This window comes from Myodes glareolus, chromosome 8 (assembly GCF_982192425.1).
Source record: "Myodes glareolus chromosome 8, mMyoGla1.1, whole genome shotgun sequence".
In the NCBI taxonomy this organism is placed as follows: Eukaryota; Metazoa; Chordata; class Mammalia; order Rodentia; family Cricetidae; genus Myodes; species Myodes glareolus.
In genome coordinates this window covers 76,963,797-76,984,966 of record NC_142033.1, presented here as the reverse complement: position 1 = coordinate 76,984,966, position 21,170 = coordinate 76,963,797, and the positions used below count along the sequence as shown (strand labels likewise).

At 45.7% G+C, this 21,170-nt stretch overlaps 1 protein-coding gene across 2 annotated transcripts in view; it reads right to left on the bottom strand.

The window, feature by feature from the left end:
• The window catches only part of Ccm2 (CCM2 scaffold protein), a 58,150-nt gene extending 47,773 nt beyond the window's left edge, over positions 1 to 10,377 (bottom strand). The window contains exon 1 of one of the 2 annotated variants that reach the window (XM_048450092.3): positions 10,248 to 10,377. In XM_048450092.3, the coding sequence (XP_048306049.1) occupies positions 10,248 to 10,277 (30 nt within the window). In that variant the 5' untranslated portion in view covers positions 10,278 to 10,377. The remainder of the gene's footprint in view (positions 1 to 10,247) is intronic. The other variant, XM_048450090.3, reaches the window with a different exon arrangement.
• Positions 10,378 to 21,170: the final 10,793 nt, after the last annotated feature.

The following is a 21,170-nucleotide window of genomic DNA, read 5'->3' as shown; positions in this document are numbered from 1 at the left end:
AAACAATAAATAAATAAATAAATAGCTGTTCTTCCAGAAGACCCAGGTTCAATTCCCAGAACCCAACTCAACTCACAACTGTCTGTAACTCAAGTTCCAAGGTATCTGACACCCGCACACAGACATATATGCAGGCAAAACACAAAAAATTTAGCAAACTAACTTAAAAAGGAAAAAAAGGAAGGAAGAAAGAAGTTGGGTGTGGTGGTGCATGCCTTTTATCCCAGCACTTGGGAGAAAGACAGATCTCCGAGTTTGAGACCAGCCTGGTTTACAAAGCAAGTTCCAGGATAGTCAGGGCTATGCAGAGAAACCCTGTCTTGAAAACCCAAAAGAGTAAATAGAATAACATTGATGCTGACACATTCTGGAGTAAAGTGATGTCTATAAAATCCTTTGAAATGTACCCCAAGAATCAGAACAATCAGTGACTGGGCAGGGAAACTGGACATGGGCTAAAGGTCAGTGGTGGAATCTAGATAGTGGATACACGCATGTGCACTATAGAGCCTAAGGCATTCCAGCACTTGAAAGGTGGAGTCAGGAGGGTCAAGAGTTCAAGGTCATTCTCATGTCTCAGTTAGAGGTGATCCTCTTGTTCTACCACCACCATCAGCCAAAAGAACAAACCAGGTGTGGTGGCTCATGTCTTCAATCCCAGCACTTGGGAGGCAAAGGCCAGCCTGGTCTACAGTGAGGTCCAGAACAGCAGGGACTACCTAGTGAGACACTGTCTCAAAAAACAAACAAAAACAAAAACCAAAATCAAGTGTAATGGTATATTCTACAACCCCAGAACTTGGGAGGTAGAGGAAGGAGGCTCAGGGTTCAAGGTTAGCCTTAACTACACAGTGAACCTGAGACCAGCCTGAGCTGTGAGAGACTGTAACTCAACAGGATATGGAGTTGTAGAGACTGGTTCAACTTCTAGTACCCACATGGTGCTCACAAGCATCTGTAACTCCAGTCCCAGGGGACTGGATGCCCTCTTCTGGTCTTTGCAAGCAACAGGCACACATGTGGTACACAGATAAAGGCACAGGTAAAACAACCATACACATAAAATTTAAAACTTTATACATAAACATGAGAACCTGAGTTCAAGTCATCATAAAAATCGAAGTGCAATTAAGTCCAAGAACACTGGAGGGCTGGAGAGGCAGCTTAGCAGCTCCAGCACTGGCTGCTCTTGCACAGTATGTGGGTTCACTTCCCAACACCCACAAGGCAGCTCACAACTGTCTGCAGCTCAAGTTCAGGGGACCCATTGCCCCATCTTCTGGCTTCCACGGGCACTGCATGCACACGGTGAGCAGACATTTAAAAAAAAACTCATACACATGAAGTAAAAATAAATGTTAAAAAACAAAATAAATGCTGCCACAGTGGCTGGGTTGAAGAAATCAAAGCAAATGAGCCACAGGCACCTTGGGGGTTTCGAGATAAAGACAGACAACATTGTGAGAGAAGTCTCAAAAAAGTAGCTGGCCAGGGTCTGACATCAGATGCCCACCAGCCAGGAGCTAGTGAGCTACCAAACAGCAGACACAACAGTCAGACGTTATCAGACCCAGGGCATATTCTGACACTGAGCCTACCAATCTAGGTCATCTCCTTTTTTTCTTTAAATTTTCTTTATTTTTATACGCCTGGGTAATTTGCTTGCATGTATGTCTGTGTACCACATTCCTGCCTGGTGTCCAAGAAGGCCAGGAAGAGAACATCAGATCCCCTGGAACTGGAGTTACAGACGGCTTCTGTCATGTAGATTCTAAGGAATTGAACCTGGGTCCTCTGGAAGAGCAGCCAGTGTTCCTTCTTTACCAATGGGTCATCTCCAGGCCTTCCCCTTTTGAGACAGGGTCTCACTAGGTAACCCTGGCTGGCCTGGAACTCACTATGTAGACCCGGCTGGCCTCCAAACCCCAGAGATATACCTGTCTCTGCCTTCAAGTGTTGGGATTAAAGGCGTGCACCACCATGCCTAGCCCCTAGGCCTCCTTAATAACAAATTCACTCCAAGTAAACCAACAAAGGAGACCGGACACTGTAAGTCACGAAAGATACGGGGTTCACTTCACAATACACACAAAGTGGGTTAAAGATTTGGGGAAAAAACTTCCATGGAATTTTAAACTATAGGATGGATACAAACATTTTCATTTTCTTTTCTGCTGTCAATGTTAGAAGTAACCAAGCACATGCAATGTGCTTTGCACCCAAAAGACACCACACATTGTCCCATGAGGCAGGCTGACCAGTTTGCTCGCTTTCAACTCCCACCTCCCCGCGTTACATGATACACCACCTTAAGCCCCAAACAAAAGCCAAAGTCCAGCTTCCTACTGTGTTCATTGAAGAGGATTACTTTCATTGTATACACTAATGCCAGTAGTCAAATGCCTAAATCTTTACACAAGCCAAAGAAAAAACTGTTACCAATCAGGTACACTTGGGAGGAAAAAAAATGTCACATTCTTGGCACCAGCACAGACCTGAGGGGAAAAAAATATCCTATTTGTACTAGAAAGAAGGACAAGAAAAAAGACTGGGATGGGGGTGTGGTGCAGTGATAGAGACCCAGCCTTATATTCCTGAGGCACGGGGTTTTCAACCCTCAGCATCAGAAACCGAAAACCAAACCTCTACTGGCTCTCTGGACAATTCAAACACAAACCCTGTCACCTCTACAGAGCGAGCGATGAAGAACTGCTGCTCGGCCAAGCAGGCATACTTTGGAGTTCAAGGCCAGTCAGGGTTACTACACAGTGAGACCCTCTCTCACCAACCACAGAACAAACGCTGTTTCTCTCAGACTAAGAGACAGGTGTAGCAGTGGCAAACAAACTGAAGGGATCCAGTCTTCCAATGACAGGTCATAGCTAGCCATTCCTCCTAGAGACCCCTAAAGATAAAACCTGTTTACCGCCAGAGTCATTCCCAAAATACTGTGCTTCCTTGGTTATAAAGAAGGAATTGTAGCCATCTATGATGGTTCATCCCTGCAATCCCAGCACTCAGGAGGCTGAGGATAGATCTACAAGTTCAAGGCCAGTCTGGGCAACACACACACACACACACACACACACACACACACAGTAAATTCTGGGGCAGACAGGGCCAAAGTAAAATGCTGTCAAGTCTCTCAAACAGATGCAACCTCTGATCTTACAAAATACGAGAGCTTATCCAGAGCAGCCATGGAGACTGGTTCCTCAGAAACGTCCCAGCCACAAAGTGTCCTCTGGAGTGAACCTCGAGACACCCTGCTAAGGGACTGAGGATAATGCCTCAGTGGGCAAAATGCCTGCTGCACAAGCTCAGATCCCCCGAGTTCAGATCCCTGGAAACTCATGAAAAAACCAGGCATGGAGGCGCACATCTGTAACCTAAGAGCTGGAGTCTGGAGTCAGGCAGATCACTGGCCAGTCAGCCTCAACTGAAACAGACAGCTTCAAGTTCATTGAGACCTTGTAAATGTGCAAGGGACAGAGGATGACAGTGTTCAACTCTCCCACCACATGTACAAGTACACCTTATTTAAACAGGCACACAATCTCTCTCTCTCTCTCTCTCTCTCTCTCTCTCTCTCTCTCTCTCTCTTTCTCACACACACACACACACACACACACACACACACACACACACACACTAAACCGTGTGGTGGTGGTGGCACACACCTTTAATCTCAGCACTCAGGGGGCAGGAGGCAGAGGCAAGCAGATTTCTGAGTTCAGGCCAGCCTGGTCTACAGAGCAAGTTCAGGGGCAGCCAGGGCTGTCACACAAAGAAACCATGCTTTAAACAAACAAACAAACAAACCAAAAAAACAGGTGTTCACTCAATGGCATAGCACTTGCCTAGTAAGGTTAAAGTCCTAGGTTCAATACCCAGTACTGCCAAAAACAAAGTTAATTTAAAAAAAGAGTGGGGGGGGGGATTGGAGAGATGGCTCAGTGGTTAAGAGCAATGGCTGCTCTTCAAGAGGTCCTGAGTTCAATTCCTATCAACCACATGGTGGCTCACAATCTTCCATAAAGATCTGGTGCCCCCTTCTGGCCTGCAGGTATACATGCAAGAGGAACCCTATATACATAATAATAAATTAATCTTTAAAAAATAAAAATGGCTTGATCAGTTGAAGCTTATTTTCTCCCAGCTCCAGGAGTTGGAGACTCAAGATCAAGGTGTAGGCAGGGGTGCTGCCCCTGGGCTTCTCCTGTGCTTGTAGATGGATGGTATCTTCTTCCTGGATCCCAGACTGTCCTAAATGTTCTCATAAAAACACCAATCAAACCAGGTACCCCATTTACGCTTAAGCATCTCTTGCCAGAACAGTGGAGCATGTAATTTCAGCTCTTTGGGAGGCTAAGGGAGAAGTCTCCACAGCTTCCAGGCCTTCAAGGACAACAAAGTTCAGGGCAGCCTAAGCTAGAGATCATGCCTCAAAAACAATTAACAAGAAACATTTAGCAGTCAGGAGATGGTGGCGCACGCCTTTAATCCCAGCACTCGGGAGGCGAGGCAGGTGGATCTCTGTGAGTTCGAGGCCAGCCTGGTCTACAAGAGCTAGTTCCAGGACAGGCTCCAAAGGTACAGAGAAATCCTGTCTCGAAAAACCAAAAAGAAAAAAAGAATAAACATTTAAGCACCTCTTTAAATACTTCTCCCTCCTTATACAGTCACCTCGAGAGACTGTGGGGGGTTGAACTAAAGGTGGGAGCAGAATTCAGCCTACACCTGTACAAGGAATGAGAATTAATTAATAAAAAAAAAGAGCTGCCTACTCATCAATCCTGTTTTAAGTCAGGCAAGGGGGTTGCCTTTGTACTTGAAGTTTTTATAACAGGAAGGCTTTTCTGATCATTTGTATCAGAACTTCTCCCACTCGTCCTTGGCTCCGTTTCCTACCCAGAGGTTGCTCTGTGCAGTGTCTGTGCCGGCCGCTGGTGGTGCTGACCAACATTCATGTAGTGGATAAATAAGCAGACTAGTATAGAACAGCAGTTTGAGTGTACACAGACCCAACGTCAAGCTCCTGTGGCCAAGTGAGCCTTGGCAGAGTATGGTTATCTATCCCTTCCCTGCTTCTGACTTTGGTAATAGCCCCAATACCCCACCTAGAACTCGCTGGTGCCATCTTCCCAATACACTGCAGTACCTCTCATAGTCTCTGATTTGACATCCAGGTGGCCAACTTCCCAAAACTGCATGTTCTCACTATGGGAAGCATGGCACGGGCACTCCCATAAATAAAGCCAACGTAAATACTGGGCAGTAGCTAGGCATGGTGTCACGCACAGCCACCCCCCAGCATTTGAGAGTGGCAGGGACAGAAGCCAGCAGTTCAAGGTTATCCTCAGGTGCACAGCAAATTCGGGTCAGACTAAATACAGGAGACTCTGTTCAAGAAAAAAGAGATCTGGCATAGTGGTGCATGCCTTGAAGCCATCTGACAACCTGAGTTCAAACACCAGGACCCACGTGGTGGCAGACAGCCATCTTTTACATTTTATTTTTAGCTGGGTGGTGGTGGAGGCAGAGGCAAGCGGATCTCTGTGAGTTCGAGGCCAGCCTGGTCTACAGAGCGAGTTCCAAGACAGACTCCAAAGCTACACAGAAAAACTGTCTCGAAAAACAAACAAACAAAAAAAGTATTTTGACTGGGTATGGTGGCCCACTCTTTTAATCCCAGAAGCAGGTGAATCTCTGAGTTTGAGGCCAGCCCAGTCTACAGAGTGAGTTCCAGGAGAGCCAGGGTTATGCAGAAGAGACTCTGTCTCAAAAACAAACAAAACAAAAAGTAAGAAAAAATTTTATTCTGACTAGGCATGGTTCTACATGCCTTTAATTCAAGGACTTGGGAGGCAGAGGAAGGTGAATCTCTGTGAATTCAATACTAGCCTGGGCTAGGCCAGACAGAAGCATATGGTCAGATTCTCTCAAGGAAAAAAAAAAATATATATATATATATGTATCAGTATATGTGTGTGTCTACGAAGGCCAACTGAAGGCGTCACAGCCCCTGGAACTGGAGTTACAGGCACTTTCAAGTCACCCAAAGAGGGTCCTGGGACTCTTACTCCCTCCTGCAGGTTGTTCTTTGACCTCCATATACCAATTAGTAGACACACACAAGTAAGTAAGGGCTGGAGTTGGCTCAGCCATTAGGAGCATTTGTTCCTCTTGCAGAGAACCAGGGTTCCATTTCCATCACCGACATGGGAACTCACAACTGTCTGTAACTCCAGATCAAGAGGATCCAATGCCCTCTTCTGACTTCCTTGGGCACAGGTACACATGCAATGTACATTAGGCAAACACACACACAATAACAAACCTAAAAATTAAAAACAGTAATTTTAAAAAGTAATTACTAGCCAGGTGTTACATGCCTGTAATCCCAACACCTACGTAGAGGGGAACAGTCACAGATCTGAAGCCAGTAAGCTTCAGGATGCCAAATCTACACAGCCAGACCCTGATTCAAGAAGAGGATCAAAGAGTAGAGTTCTTGCCTGGCATGTACAAAGTCGTGGGACAGATCCCTGACACTGCATGAACGGGGTAAGGAAGCTCAAAACCCATCTGGAACATGAGGCCGTCTCCAAAAACAAAACAAGAGAAAGCGAGAGAAAGGAGTTACAGGGTCAAGGAAATAGCTTAGTTAGCAGAGGACCTGCTTGGCATGCACAAAGAAGTGGGGGTTCAATCTGACACTCCATAAATCCAGACATGGTGGTGTGTACCCGTAGTTCCAATACTGAGGAGGTAGAGGCAGGAGGATCAGAAGTTGAATGGGTTAAAGTCATTCTGAGCTTCAAAATGAGTTTCAGTCCAGCCTAATGGGCTAATAAGAGCCTGTTTTGAAAAAGGTGTTAGAATATAGCTTAATTGATAGTGATTAGCTGTTTATCCCACACAAAGCCTTGGATCTAATCCCCAAGTGAACACTTAAAATCCCAGCCCTCAGAAGAGAAGACAGAAAAATGGAGTTCAAGGTCATCATGCAATGGTGGTACACACCTTTAATCCTAGCACTCAGGAGGCAGGCAGATCTGAGTTCAAGGCTAGCCCGTCTACATGGTGAGTTCCAGGACAGCCAGGACTATATAACAGGGAAACCCTAAAAACCAAAAGTAGTATGGGGTTTACATTCATCACAACAGACTAGTACTATAATATACACACCTAAGACTATTCTGTAAATAATGTAAATAAGAGCCTTATTCAAGGCTGGGGAGATGGCTCAGGAGATAAACGCACTTACTGCTACTGCAGAGACTCCAGTTTAATTCCCAGCACCCTGTCTGCTGGTTCACAAGTGCTTCTAAGTCCAGCTTCAGAGGGTACTTGCATACATGTGAGCCTACCCAGATAAACACACATATACAATACTAAAGGGGCTGGAGAGATGGACCTGGGTTCAACTCCCAACACCCACATGGCAGCTCACAGCTGTCTGTATCTTCTGTTACACGGGGTCTGACACCCTCACACACAAAGGCACACAAAACACCAATGTACATAAAATAAAATCATTAAAAACTTTTTTCAATTAAAAGTAAACTTTAAAAGAAAAACAAGAGTCTCAATCACCAAATCCAAATCAGGTACTTTGAGAAAAGTCCCAGCCACTCCACAGACGTTCCTTCACAGGGCCCACAATTTAAGCAGCCAGTTTCTCTGAAGCACTCAGCCCTCTGGATTGGTGGGACTGATCCAGCTCTACACCAGCTAGCTCTAAAGCTCTCTAGCTTTTCTGGAATCTCCATTACTATGTGCTCACGGGACACACCAGGGATTCAGCAGATTGCTTGAAACTATATCCTGCTAGCACCATACTTCTGTGTGCCACAGTAGCTTGAAGAAGGGCAGGACAACACCTGGACCACTTCTGTGACATCTACTTGGTCTTCTGGATCACTAGCAGTTCACTGACTTCTGTCTGAAGAACAGGCCAGAGTAAAATGAACCTCAATCGTTGCTTGATAAGACATCAAAACAAGTTAAGTATTTGAGACCTGGGAAAGGCCTGACAGTCCAGTTTTTGTTGTTTTGAGACAAGTTCTTATATCCCGGGTTGGTCACCATCCATTGTAAGCTGCCAAAGATGTCCTTGAACTTTTGAGCCTCCTACCTCCCTGTCCCAAGTGCCAGGATTACAATGCACCATCATGCCTCTCTATGAAGCACTGGGATCCAAACCAGGGCTGTAGGTCTGGCATGCAAGCACTCTGTCAATTCAGCTACATCTTCAGGCCCCATTCATGTTTTCATAGGCTCAAATCTGTACCTTACTCAAGGAGCAAACTGCATGTCCAAACTGTAAGAAAATTTATTAAAACTGAACTTGTAGCAGAACGGTGGTGGTACACACCTCTAATCCTAGCACTCAGCAGAGGCAAGTGAATCTCTGAGCTCAAAGCCAACCCGGTCTACAGGGAGAGTCCAAGGACAGCCAAGTCTACACAAGGAAACCATCTGGGGTGGGGAGCAGGAGGTGGAGGTGGAGGGGTGTAAATTTAAAACAAGTTATCTCTGGTTAACTGATCATTATGAGAAACAAACTCCTAAACTGGAGGAGACATCACATATTTAAAAGCACACGAGGAAGCCAGGTGCAGTGGTACTCGCCTGTAATTCAAGAGGTTGGATCCCTGTGAGTGTGAGGCTAGCCTGGTCCAGATAGCAAGTTCCAGGATAGCCAGGGATAAAAAGCACAAGAAGAAGGTTCTGCCAGCTCCAGATCAGAAGACCTGGTAAACTGTGTTAAGTCATGGCCTACATAGAAATCCATGTCCCAAAGGCTGTCTCTCTTGCTTACAGGGGACAAACTAAAGTGGCAGAAAGCATACAACTGCTAGTGTAGGTCCTGATACAACTCATTACTCCTTAATAGACAATGAGATTAACCAGATTGTCTATACCCATAATTCCTTTCACTACCCACAACACTAACATCTTCTTACTACTGATCCAAAAGTTCAGGGAAGTCCTAATGCATCTCTCTGTTCCTCAGCTTTCCGTCCAAACTGGTATGATACACAAAACAACAAAAACCAGCCAGCCAATTTGTCCAGACAAGAATATGGGCCAGGTGTCCTATGGGCACTTAAGCATGTGGTGCAAATACAGTAGGTGACTTGTCCCCAGGGTTCTAGGCTACTGGCAGTGCAAAGATGAGCTGGCACCAATTTTAGCACATCCACACTTAAGCCATTAAGGTCCTTCCTAAACAACACCCCTCTTTTCTAGCTAAATCCTTTTACACCACTCAACTCCCCCTTTTCTGTAGAACACTTGTAGACTGAATCACTTTGTTGGGCATTTTCCCAGCCTTAAGCTATCTTCGGAGGGAACAAACTGATAGGACATCTAAACGGCAAGTGCACGTTTCTATCTAAAACAGTAAGACAGTGGGGGCAGTGCTGCTGGCCTGGACTCCCTGAAGGCCACCTGGCTACACTCCATTCCAAGGAAGACTTTCTAATAAATGGGGCACCTCCTAAAACAAGGTGATGTGTAGTGCGGCCAATTAAAGACAGAGCTAGGACTTCAAAGTCTGCTTTAAACTTGTCCATAAAGTACACACATTAATCAAAATGAAAATGACAGGCAAAACATTAAGATTGCAAAGCATTTATTTGAAAGAGATACATTTTATCAAACCCCACTTTCCACTTTAATGGCAGTTCATCCCCACATAGTCTTCTCAGGCTCCTTAAAACGTTATCAACTACTCAAGCCTGTAATTAAAGCCACATTTTAAAACTACATAAACGAAGGAGTCTCTTGAACCATGTCCTAAATCTTACTGCCAAACATAACGTCACTAAAATCACTCAATGGTATTAAGTACGAGCGACAGTAGACGAGCAAACCGGCCGAGAAGCTGAGCCCATCTCTGCTTTTACTGGACATTCAAAAACAAAGCCAAGTGGGCAGTAAAAAGCCTCGCCGGTCACCGCACAGTCCTGGCCACCTCCTGGCCCCTCACTGGGCCCACTTCCTCTGCGGCCCCAGCCCGTCGCGCGGAGAAGGCGGGCCCCCTGGCTGGCCGTCTGAGCCGGCCCGGGCGAGCAGCTAAAGGGACCCCCTCCCCCGGAAAGGCGCGGCACTTCCTCCGCGAGTCGCAGGCCCACCTGACCACGGTCCCAGACCACTCCGCCGCCCGCCCTCCCGGAGGGATCCCCCACCCCACGCCCCAGTCAGTCCCGCGGCAGGACGCGCCGGTGAGCGCTCACCTTCTTGCCCTTCTTGCCCTCCTCCTCCATGTCGCCGCATGCGGCCCCCGCGGCCCGCCCCGGGAGCCCCACCGCCAGCTGCCGCTACATGCTCACTCTGGGCCCGCCACCCCCGCGCTCACCGCGCCGCCCGCCCGCCCGCAGTCTCCGCCCCGGCCGCGCCCCACCCGCACTTCCGGACCTGGGGAGCCGGCCCACCGCAGAGACCCCGCCCCCTCTCGCCCCGCCCACAGCCTCGGCGCGCCCGCACTTCCGGCCCGAGGGAGGCGCGAGGCCCGCCGAGGGCACAGGCCGGCTGGCCGAAGTCGACTGTCCTGAATGCTGCTGGAGAGGCCCAGGGTCACAGCCTCGTCGGAGCCGAGGGAGCCCGCCTGCCTTCCCTCTGCCCCGTCCCGTCCCCTCTGGAAGGGCGTCCCCCTCCACTCCAGCTCGCCCGAACCCTTCACGGCCGCGAGAGCACGCGCGGGAGTGGCTCCAACTTTTCAATTCTGCCGCCATCTTTAGAGAGGCCGACTTCCCAGCCTGCCTCGCGACCGGGGGCGGGCCTCGAGCCCCTGGGAAGGGGCAGGGCCATTCTTCAGCCCTGGTTCTGGGCGCGCTGCCACTTGGCTTTTCTTGCTTGTTACTGTGAGCCGCAAGGAAACCCTTTTCTAGTAACTTTCTGTTCTGGCTGGGTGTGGCGACACACTCCTGTGCAATCCTAGCCCTTGACTGGTAGAGACTGGAAGATGAGGAGTTCAAGGTCATCCGTAGCTACAAGAGACTTAGAAGAAAAAAAACTGAATTCAGAAATGTATGCAGGATCAAGCTTGATGCAGCCAACTTCCTTGATAGCCAGAAGATCCGCATCTCTAAGAAGGGAGGATTCACTTTAAAGCCTAATGAAAGTGAATTTAAAGACATGGTAGCTGAGCGGCAGCTCATGGGTTATGGCTGTGGACCCCCTGGAAAGTTATGGACTCTATGGTCCACCAAACCCACTATGTTCACTAATCTCACACCCAGGCCAAGAAAAATTATTTTTAAGAAAGCTTCATTCTCTCATAGCTTAGGTACCTCAGGAAAATAAGAGTTAACAACAAGGGCACTCAGAAATAAGTTGTCATCGTATATAGTTAACCACATCCATAGAACAGCTTTGTGGGGGGGGGTTTCAAAAGCACCCCTAACAGGCCTCTATTTTGTGCTGTTACACCAACCCACAGTAAGGACTTGGTTGATGGTAAATTAATGCTAAATGAAGCCAATTTATTTTAAAATACTAAGTAGACTGCTAATTGTAATAGATTCTGTCAGGGCCTCACCCACTTTCCCTTTGCAGTAGGGACTCACACCCTCAAATAAATATGGCTCCTCCCCTTCCGGTCAGTAGTTCCACTATGGGTGGGGAGAGGCTCATGAATGCCTTTCACGCAGAGCCAGAATGTTAACTGGTTTGGTCTGGTGCAGGTCTTACTCAGACATCCACAGCTGCTTGAGTTCATGAGTGCAGGAGTCCTGCTATGTCCAGAAGGCACTCTTACAACCCTCTCCACAACCTCCGGCTTTTTTCTTTCTTTCTTTCTTTCTTTCTTTCTTTCTTTCTTTCTTTCTTTCTTTCTTTCTTTCTTTTTTTTCTTGAGATTGAGTCTTTCTCTGTAATTCTGGCTGTTTTAGCACATGCTGTGTAGAGCAGGGTGGCCTAGAAATCTCAGCGATCTGCTTGTCTCTGCCTCCCGAGTGCTGGGATTAGAGGCGTGCACCACCACTACCACCACCACATTACTACCACACTGCACATCTGGCTTTTATAATCTTTTTGCCCCCCTCTTCACTGATGGTTCCTGAGCCTCAAGGAGGGTGTGATGTAGATGTCCCATTTGTGACTGAGTGCCCCATGGTTGCTTATTCTATGTAGTGTTCTCATCTTAACCACTGAACCATCTCTCTGGCACTTATGGCCTGGGTTTTATTTAATCTTTTCACAAATTGTAGAGGAGACTCTGAATGAATGTGATTGTTCTCTTCCCAGTTCTGACCAGAGCTATAAACAGAACTGAGGCAAGCAAGCTTAGGAAATACTTTCATAGCACGAGATTCCATCTGGTTCTGTACAACCCTCTTCTAATAATGCAACCTCGATCCTTTTCTGTACACACTATGTACAAAAATCCTCTCTGAATAATTGCATCTGCCAATCTTGGACCCAAACCTGCATCAGACACACATACTGCTCTCTCTGAAAAATATAAATTTCTCTGCCCCTAACAACAATCCAATTTAGACAGTTTCTACTCAACTATGTCTCCAGTGCATCCTGGTACAGCATAGGGGCATTGTCCAGCCTGAGCTGTTCTGAGATGCATCCAGAGTACAGCAAATCTGTGACCTCAAATAAATAAATCTTCAGAGAGAATTCCCTACTTACTAACTTATACTAGTGTATAATTGAGTGTGCACAAATTTAAAATAAGGTGCAGTTTCGAAAAGGGATATGTGCAACTGAAAAAAAATACATGGCCTAATCTATCAGTCAAAATAGAGAGCTGGCCATTCCTGTGTCTTAGATACCAAACTCCTGCTCTTGAATCCTAAAAGAAAGCCTCAAAGTCTGGGTCCTTGAGAACTCTGACTCAAATGACCCTCTTAAATCTATACTTTAGAGTTGTTTTGAATAAAGTTACCTTGTTTCTTCTGCAGATCTGTTCAAGGCTATCAGTTTGGCCTGTGGGCATTTTCTACTTTTTTATTTTTATTTTTGCTTCTTGAGACAGGATTTCTCTGTGCAACTTTGGAGCCTGTCCTGGAACTTACTCTGTAGACCAGACTGGTCTCAAACTCACAGAGATCCTCCTGCCTCTCGAGTGCTGGGATTAAAGGCATGTGCCACAACTGCCTAGCTAGTTGACCCTATCTCAAACAAAGCAAACGAAGAGTGATATATGTGGAAAGATACTCTGATGACAGATTGTAGAATGTCCTAAATACTAGGCACTGCTGTTAAATGGTTAGACTAAATATACTCTTTCATCTGTGTCTATGGTTTAGCACAGGAGGAAGACTAGAAGGGTACTTCCCATACCCCTGCTTGATCTGCCACATGGTGGAAATATTCATGCTTTTGAGACATACTAAATGCCAGAAGATTTCTTTGACATTGTAAACAGAATCTGACATCTCCTGCCCCCATTAGCAAAACACAGAGAGACAGAAATCTGTTAAAGGAAATGAGTCTATTACTACTTGTCAGGGTCCTGGATTTCCAGGTTCTTGGCCTCCTCTCCCAAGAATTTAAAATATGGTGCTGGTTGTAATATTTACTCTTCTTTTGTTTTTTTTAATATTTATTTATTATGTATACAATATTCTGTCTGCATGTATGCCTGCAGGCCAGAGGAGAGCACCAGACCTCATTACAGATGGTTGTGAGCCACCATGTGGTTGCTGGGAATTGAACTCAGGACCTTTGGAAGAGCAGGCAATGCTCTTAACCTCTGAGCTATCTCTCCAGCCCCCAATATTTACTTTTCTATTGTGAGGGCAAAACACTGACTAAAACCAACTTGGGACTCAGGTTTTATTTCACCTTATAGGTTACAGATCATTGAGATAAGTCAAGGCAGGAACCTGGAGGAGGACCCAAAGCAGTGGCCATGGGGTAATGCTACTTCCTGGCTTGCTCCCCAGGGCTTGCCAACCTGTTTGTTCTTTTATACCACCCAGAACCACCTGCTCATGGGTGCACTGTCCACAGCGAGATGGGCCCTCCCACATAATCACTGATCAAGAAGGTTTGGAGCTGGAGAGGTGGCTCCGGGGTTAGGAGCACATACTGCTTTTCCAGAGAATCTGAGTTCAGTTGCAAGCACCTACATGACTGCTCACAGCTGTATATAACTCCTGTTGCAGGGAATCTGATGTCTTTTTCTGCCTTCCATAAGCACCAGGCACATAGTACATACAGTTACATACACGCGAACAAAATACTCACATATACAAACTAAAAGTGATAAATCTTTGAAAAAAAAAATAAACCAGGCAGTGGTAGCACTAGAGATCCCAGCACTGGGAGACAGAGGCAGGTGAATCTCTACAAATTCAAGGCCAGTCTAATCTCCAAAGCAAATTCCAGGACAGCCAGGGTGGTTACACAGAGAAACCTTGTCTTGAAAAGCAAAAACAAACAAACAAACAAAACTTCTAAAAAGTCTGATACCAGAGGGGTTATTGCCAGTATATTTAAACACAGTATAATTTTGACAAAAGTATCCTGGTGTAAGTAATACAATCCCTGGTACAAAAAAAAAAAGGATAATTACATCAAGACTCAATTCAGTGTACATGTCATTTCTTCTAAGAAGATGGGTTCTGGAAATAGGCTACCTGTACTAGCTTAATGGCCTAAGGAAGGATCTGGCCAGGCTTACAAATAGCATAGAGGTCAATTTGGACATTAGCCACCTCTGGTCCTGGTTGTGGGAGCTTGGGGGAGTCCCTGGCTGTAAGAGTCATTTATATTACTAGGTATCTCCAGTCCTGGTTGTTTGAGTTTGATGTGGCTTGTGGTGTAGGATATATAACAAAGATCACCAATTCCCAGCTTTCTGGAGGGAAGAGCAGGCTTTATATCCTTTTCTTTGAGAAGAGAATCCTGTGTGCTCAAAGTTACTGGTTTTCCTGGACACCTGCAAGCATTAGGGGACAGGTGCTGTGCTCGACCTAGCTTAGGCTCTTTTCTGGCTAGCTCTTTTAACTTAAATTAACCTGTTTCCCTTTATGTACCTTTGCCTTAAGGCTTTTTGCTTTTCTTTCCTTCTGTATATCTTACTTTCACTACTTTTCCTGTCTGACTGGCAGATGCCTGGCTTCTTGCCCCAGGCATGTCCCTTTCTTTCTCCCTTGCTCTCTCCTCCTCCTCCTTCCCTCATTCCTCTCTGGAACCTAGATTTCTCCTCCTATTTATTTTCTCTGCCTACCAGTCCTGCCTATCCCTCTCCTGCCTAGCTATTGGCCGTTCAGCTTTTTATTAGATCAATCAGGTACCTTAGGCAGGCAAGGTGAAACAAATGAAATATATCATTACATAATTAAACACACATCCTTACATTGTTAAATAAATACAACATAAATAATATAACACACCTCTTCACATATTTAAAGTAATATTTTGCATCATAAACAAATGTAACACATCTTTACACAGCTAAAATAATATTCCACAACACCTTAATGGTTTACACCTATAACCTCAGAACTCAAGACTAAAGAGAAGGATTGCCCTGAGTTTGAGGTATGAGGTCAGTTGGGGTTACATAACAGGTGTACAAATAAATAAATAAAGCAAGGACAAGGCAAGGCAGAGAGGGAGGAAGAGAAAGCCCTGATTAGAACTTAGAATCTGCCAAGTGCTGGTGGTGCATTCCTTTAATCCCAGCACTCGGAAGGCAGAGGCAGGCAAATTACTGTGAGTTCGAGGTCAGCCTGGTCTACAGAGCTAGTTTCAGGACAGCCAGGACTACACAGAGAAATCCTATCTCAGAGAAAAAAGGAAAGAAAATTAAAGAAAAAAGGAAATTTAGGATCTGTCCTCTGTGGGTACCTCAGACATAGGGTCTGTCTGCTATGTATATCTCACACATTTGGTTAGGGTCTGACCACTGTGGGTACCTCACACATTAGGTTAGGAGAGCATATTTGTCTTCTTTTAGTTGGTCTTAAATTAAGTTGAAAGATAGGCCACAAATTTGGGAAGCTTTCAGTTATTGATCAGGTTCTGCATATTTGGAGGTGGCACAGAAGTTAGATTTTTTTTTTTTTGTTATAAGCTTTTTTGACTGTCACCAGAGAGCCCTTGGCTTCCTATAAGTCTGACTTACAACAAACTGGCTTCCTGTGCCAATGACTGTAACTGAGGGTTGGCTTCTTGTGCAATCTACTGCAGATTGTGGGTCAGGTTCTCAAATGTATAAATCGTCTGATTGTTTAAGGGATTGGTGTCGTAACACACCAATGAAAACAGCTAGAATCATAACAGTCTCATTTCTCCCAAAGTGCCACCGCAAAATAGCCTTGTTTTTGTTGTTGTTGTTGTTTTTGGTTTTTTGACACAGGGTTTCTCTGCGGCTTTGGAGCCTGTCCTGGAACTAACTCTTGTAGAGCAGGCTGGCCTCGAACTCACAAAGATCCGCCTGCCTCTGCCTCCTGAGTGCTGGGATTAAAGGCGCCACCACCGCCCGGCTAAAAGCCTTCAGTGATTTTCTTTTTCGTTTTTGAGCCAGGGCGAATCTCAAGCCTGACAGACGGCCAAAACGACACTGAGTTGTGGATCCTTTCGCCTCTCTCTCCCAAATACTGGCATTATCACCTGGCTGATTACTTTTTTCCTTTTCTTTCCTTCTAGCACATTTACTTATTTAATGTGTGTGCACACATGCACACATGTGCTTTGCCACAGAACACATGATACTTCCTGGTTGGAGGACAGTTTGCGGAGTCGGTTCTCTCCTTCCACCATACGGTTTCTAGGGATGCAGTTTAGGCTCCAAGCCACCTCTCCATCCACTGGATCCTGCTTTCTTACCAATAAATTCTCTACCCCGTTTTGTTGTTTAAACATCTTGAAGAAAAATGGCCGAGTTATTCAATTACCAGACTGCCCCTTCATGAGGGCTCTACCTGGTGCCAGTTCTTCTCTTCCTTTCAGAAGCCCAAGCTTTTCAAACATCTGCTCCACTTCCCCACAGCGAGAGCCCCCCGTCCTCTTTGAGGTGCTCTTCTTGGCTGTAGCAGGTTACCCAAGCCAATTTGATGCACTCCTGGTAAATGTGGCTGTTGGACTTTGTCACCCAGCTCTGCCACCTTTTCCACTAACTCTGGATGTGGCTTCTCCATCTTCCGGTTCCTGGTTCAGTCATACTATATTTAACCAAGTTGGAGACAGCCCTTCATAGCATCTCTGCAGATAAGGCAAAATAGAAGGGTCCTATGGCCAAGGCTCAGGGGCAGCAAAAGCTGACTACGGCCTGGCTTCTCATCCCTCCAGGTGCAGCCACATGTGGAAATGCAGCTGAAAGGAGCTTCTTTGGCCTGGTCTGGTCAATCCACCACTGCGAAAGTCTCAGAGGTCCTAAATGCCTCACCGCCATCTTGAGAGACTTCATTCCAGCCGCGGCTTTGTCAGATACCCCATCACCGCCAAGGAAGATTTGCTTTGGCTGTGGCCCTTTAGATAGCCTTTTGCTTTTCCAGGTGACTCTGCCCCTCTGCAGCTACTTTAGATGTCCCCATAGCAGTCCATGAGGGAACACCACCACCCTGTAATGGTCTGGACAAGAAGTTGAGTACACCTGTAAAATTAGCAGGCACAGTTGTAGGCCGAGTTTTCCTGTCCCGACTGCCTGCTCCCAAATAACCAGCAGCTGCTTCCCAAATAACTGACTTGGAGATTTAATATAAATTATAAATGCTTGGTTGATAGCTCAGGCCTGTTACTAGCTAACACTTACATTTAAATTAACCCATATTTCTTATCTATGCTTTGCCATGTGGCTCATGGCTTGTTACCTCATTTTCTGCATGTCCTGCTTCTGCGGTGGCTGGTTGGCAACTCCTCTGACTCCACCCTTCCTCATCCCATCATTCTCAGTTTGACTTTCCCATCTAACTTTATCCTGTTCAGCTAGTGGCCAGTCAGCTTATTCATTAAAGCAATCATAGTGACATATATTCACAGTATGCATAAGTACTCCTACTGGGTCTGCTGGACCCACACCTAAGATCCTACCACTTAAGAGACTGAGGCAGGAGGATTGATGAAGGTTGTGTTGTTCATTTTTTTCCTTCTTGTTTTCTTGCTTGCTTGAGACAGGATCTCAAGTCTGGCTGTCCTGGAACACATTCTAGACCAGGCTGGTCTTGAACTCAGAGATCCATCTGCTTCTACCTCCCAGTGCTGAGATTAAAGGTGTGTGCCACCACACACAGCCTTTGATTTAAGTTTGAGACCAATGATTTGTGAGTTTCAGTCCTTCCAGGACTACAAAGTGATAACTTGTCTCAAAATACCAGAGCGAGAGAGTGACCAAACACACGCAGCATCCTCTCCCTGTCGTTGTCAGGACAACCCAGGGCCACCTCCACTCTACACCGAAGCATCAATCACGGTTAAGCCTCTTTGGGATGGCTTTACTTTGCCTGTTTGTGATTTCTATCTCAGGTAGAGCAGGTTGCTCTCATTAAGATTAAGGAGTTGATAACATCCAGGACTATTATTAGCCCTGAGTAGTTGCCAGCTAGCCTCCAGTAGCTGAAACAGAAGCTCCCAGAAGAGCATATTAGAAAACTGCAGGAAGAGCTGCTGGCCCCAGCTACCAGTAAGGCTGCAGATTCAAGTTCTGGATGCCAGAAGAGCGCAGAGAGTTACTAAGAGCTGAGAGCTGCTGCCACTCAGAGCCCAGAGCTGCTAACTCTGAGGAAGCTACACTTTGCCTACTTTTTAATTTCTATCTACACTGAACAAAAGAGGCCGGCATTGAGAGCACACTCGGGTAATCCACTTAGGAGCAGAGAGGCAAGAGCATCGGTAATTCAAGGTCACAGCAAGTTCAAGGCCAGCCTGCTCTACAGAGAGTTTCAGGACAACTCGGGCTACACAGAGAAACCCTATTTCCAAAAGTCAAATCAAATAAAAATCAAATAAATAAAGATAGCCCCAGCTAAGTTGGCAATGTGAGCTGAACATTCCTAGTCAGCCAATGTGTTCAATCTTCACTACAGTGCGGCATCGGGGTTCTTCAGTTCACCGTTGCTTTATCTGGACCATATAGGGTGGCTGTGCTTCAGAGAGGGCATTGTGATTTAGGGATTGTTCTAGCTCTCTTTTCTTGGCTTTTTGAGACAGGGTTTCTCTGTGTAGCCCTGGCTGTCCTGGAACCAGCTCTTATATACCAAGCTGGCCTCAGACTTACAGAGATCTGCCTGCCTCTGCCTCCTGAGTGCTGGAACTAAAGGTGTGCACGAATACTGCCTAGCTCTTTCATTATTTTTTTGAATATTTATTTATTTATTTATTATGTATACAATATTCTGTCTATGTGTATGCCTGCAGGCCAGAAGAGGGCACCAAACCTCATTATAGATGGTTGTGAGCCACCATATGGTTGCTGGGAATTGAACTCAGTACCTTTGGAAGAGCAGGCAATGCTCTTAACCTCTGAGCCACCTCTCCAGCCCTTTCATTATTTTTCTTTAGGTCTTGAAATCAGAAAATACAAGCTCATTGAACCATTACTTTAATTGGCACTGAAGGGACTGAGCCTTCATTAAGTAAATGTGGAATTATCGCATGAACAGAGCATCTAATTTTGAGACAAGATCTCATGTGTCCCAGGCTGGCCTCAAACTTATTATGTGGATGAGGATAGTCTGGACTTAAAGGGATAGATTACTATACCTGGCTTATGAGGACCTGAGGACTAAATATACACATGACTTTGAGCATGCTAGGTAAATACTCTAGGCTATATCCCTTCCTGACGAGAAGGGACTACCAGGGGCTAGAGAGATGGCTCAGTGGTTAAGATGGCAGCTCTTCCAGAGGACCAGAACTTGATTCCTAGCACCTGCATGACAGCTCACAACCAGCTGCAACTCTAGTTGTAAGGGATCCAGGGCAGTCTTCTGGCCTTGGGAGACACACACATCATACACAGACAACATACAGGCAAAACACTTAGACTGTGCTGGCTAATGTCAACTTGATACATGCCAGAGTTATCTAAAAGGAGGGACCCTCAATTGAGAAAATGTCTCCATGAGATCTGACTGTAGCACTGGGCGGTGGTGGCGCATGTTTTTAATCCCTGCACTCAGAAGGCAGAGGCACGTGGATCTCTGTGAATTTGAGGCCAGCCTGGTTTACAGAGTTAGTTCCAGGACAGCCAGGGCTGATACACAGAGAAACCCTGTTTTGAAAAAAACAAAAACAAAACAAAACAAAACAAAACATGATCTGGTTGTAGGGTATTTTCTTAATTATTGATGGGGAAGGGCCCAGACCATTGTGGGTGCTGCCATCGCTGGACTGGTGGACCTGAGTTCTATAAAAAAATAAAATAAAAACAGGCTGAGCAAGCCACGATGAGCAGCCAGTTAACAGGCTCTATGGCCTCTGCATCAGCTCCTGCCTCCAGGTTCCTGCCTTGCTTGAGTTCCTACTCTTGCTGCTTTTTTAATAAACTATTATATGAATATAAAATAAACTGTTTGAAATAAAACTTTTCCTCCCCAAGATGCTTTTGATCATGGTGTTTTGACACTAGGAATATTGAATATGAATATTGAATATGAATGTTGAATATGAAATAAACTGTTATATGAATATGATATAAATTGTTATATGAATATGAAATAAACTCTTTCCTCCACAAGATGTTTTTGATCATGGTGTTTTATGACAGCAATAGTAACCCTAAGATACACACATAAAATAGAACAGGCTGGCCTTGAACTCACAGATTCGCTTGCCTCTGCCTCTCAAGTGCTGGGATTAAAAGCGTGCGCTACAACAAAATTATATTTAATGTGTGTGTGAATGTCACACTGGACACGGGAAGTCAGAGAACATGTGGGTGTTTGTCCTCTCCTTCTACCACATATATGCCAAGGATCAAACTCTGGTCATCAGGCTTGGTGACAAGTGCTTTTACCCAGTGAGTCATCTTGTTGGCCTACAATAGGCAGGTTTTGCAGTTTGGAGTCAAGGAACAAGCTCTTGTCACCAGGACATTGAAGGATGGAGCTTCTTGTCCCTTGACAGCTACATTTCCAAGAGATGACTTCCAGCTGGGCCTGGGCACAGATTTGTAATCCCAGCTACTTGAATGTGTAGATCCCCTGGAACTGAAGTTGAAGATAATTGTGAGCCACCATGTGGGTGTTGGGAAT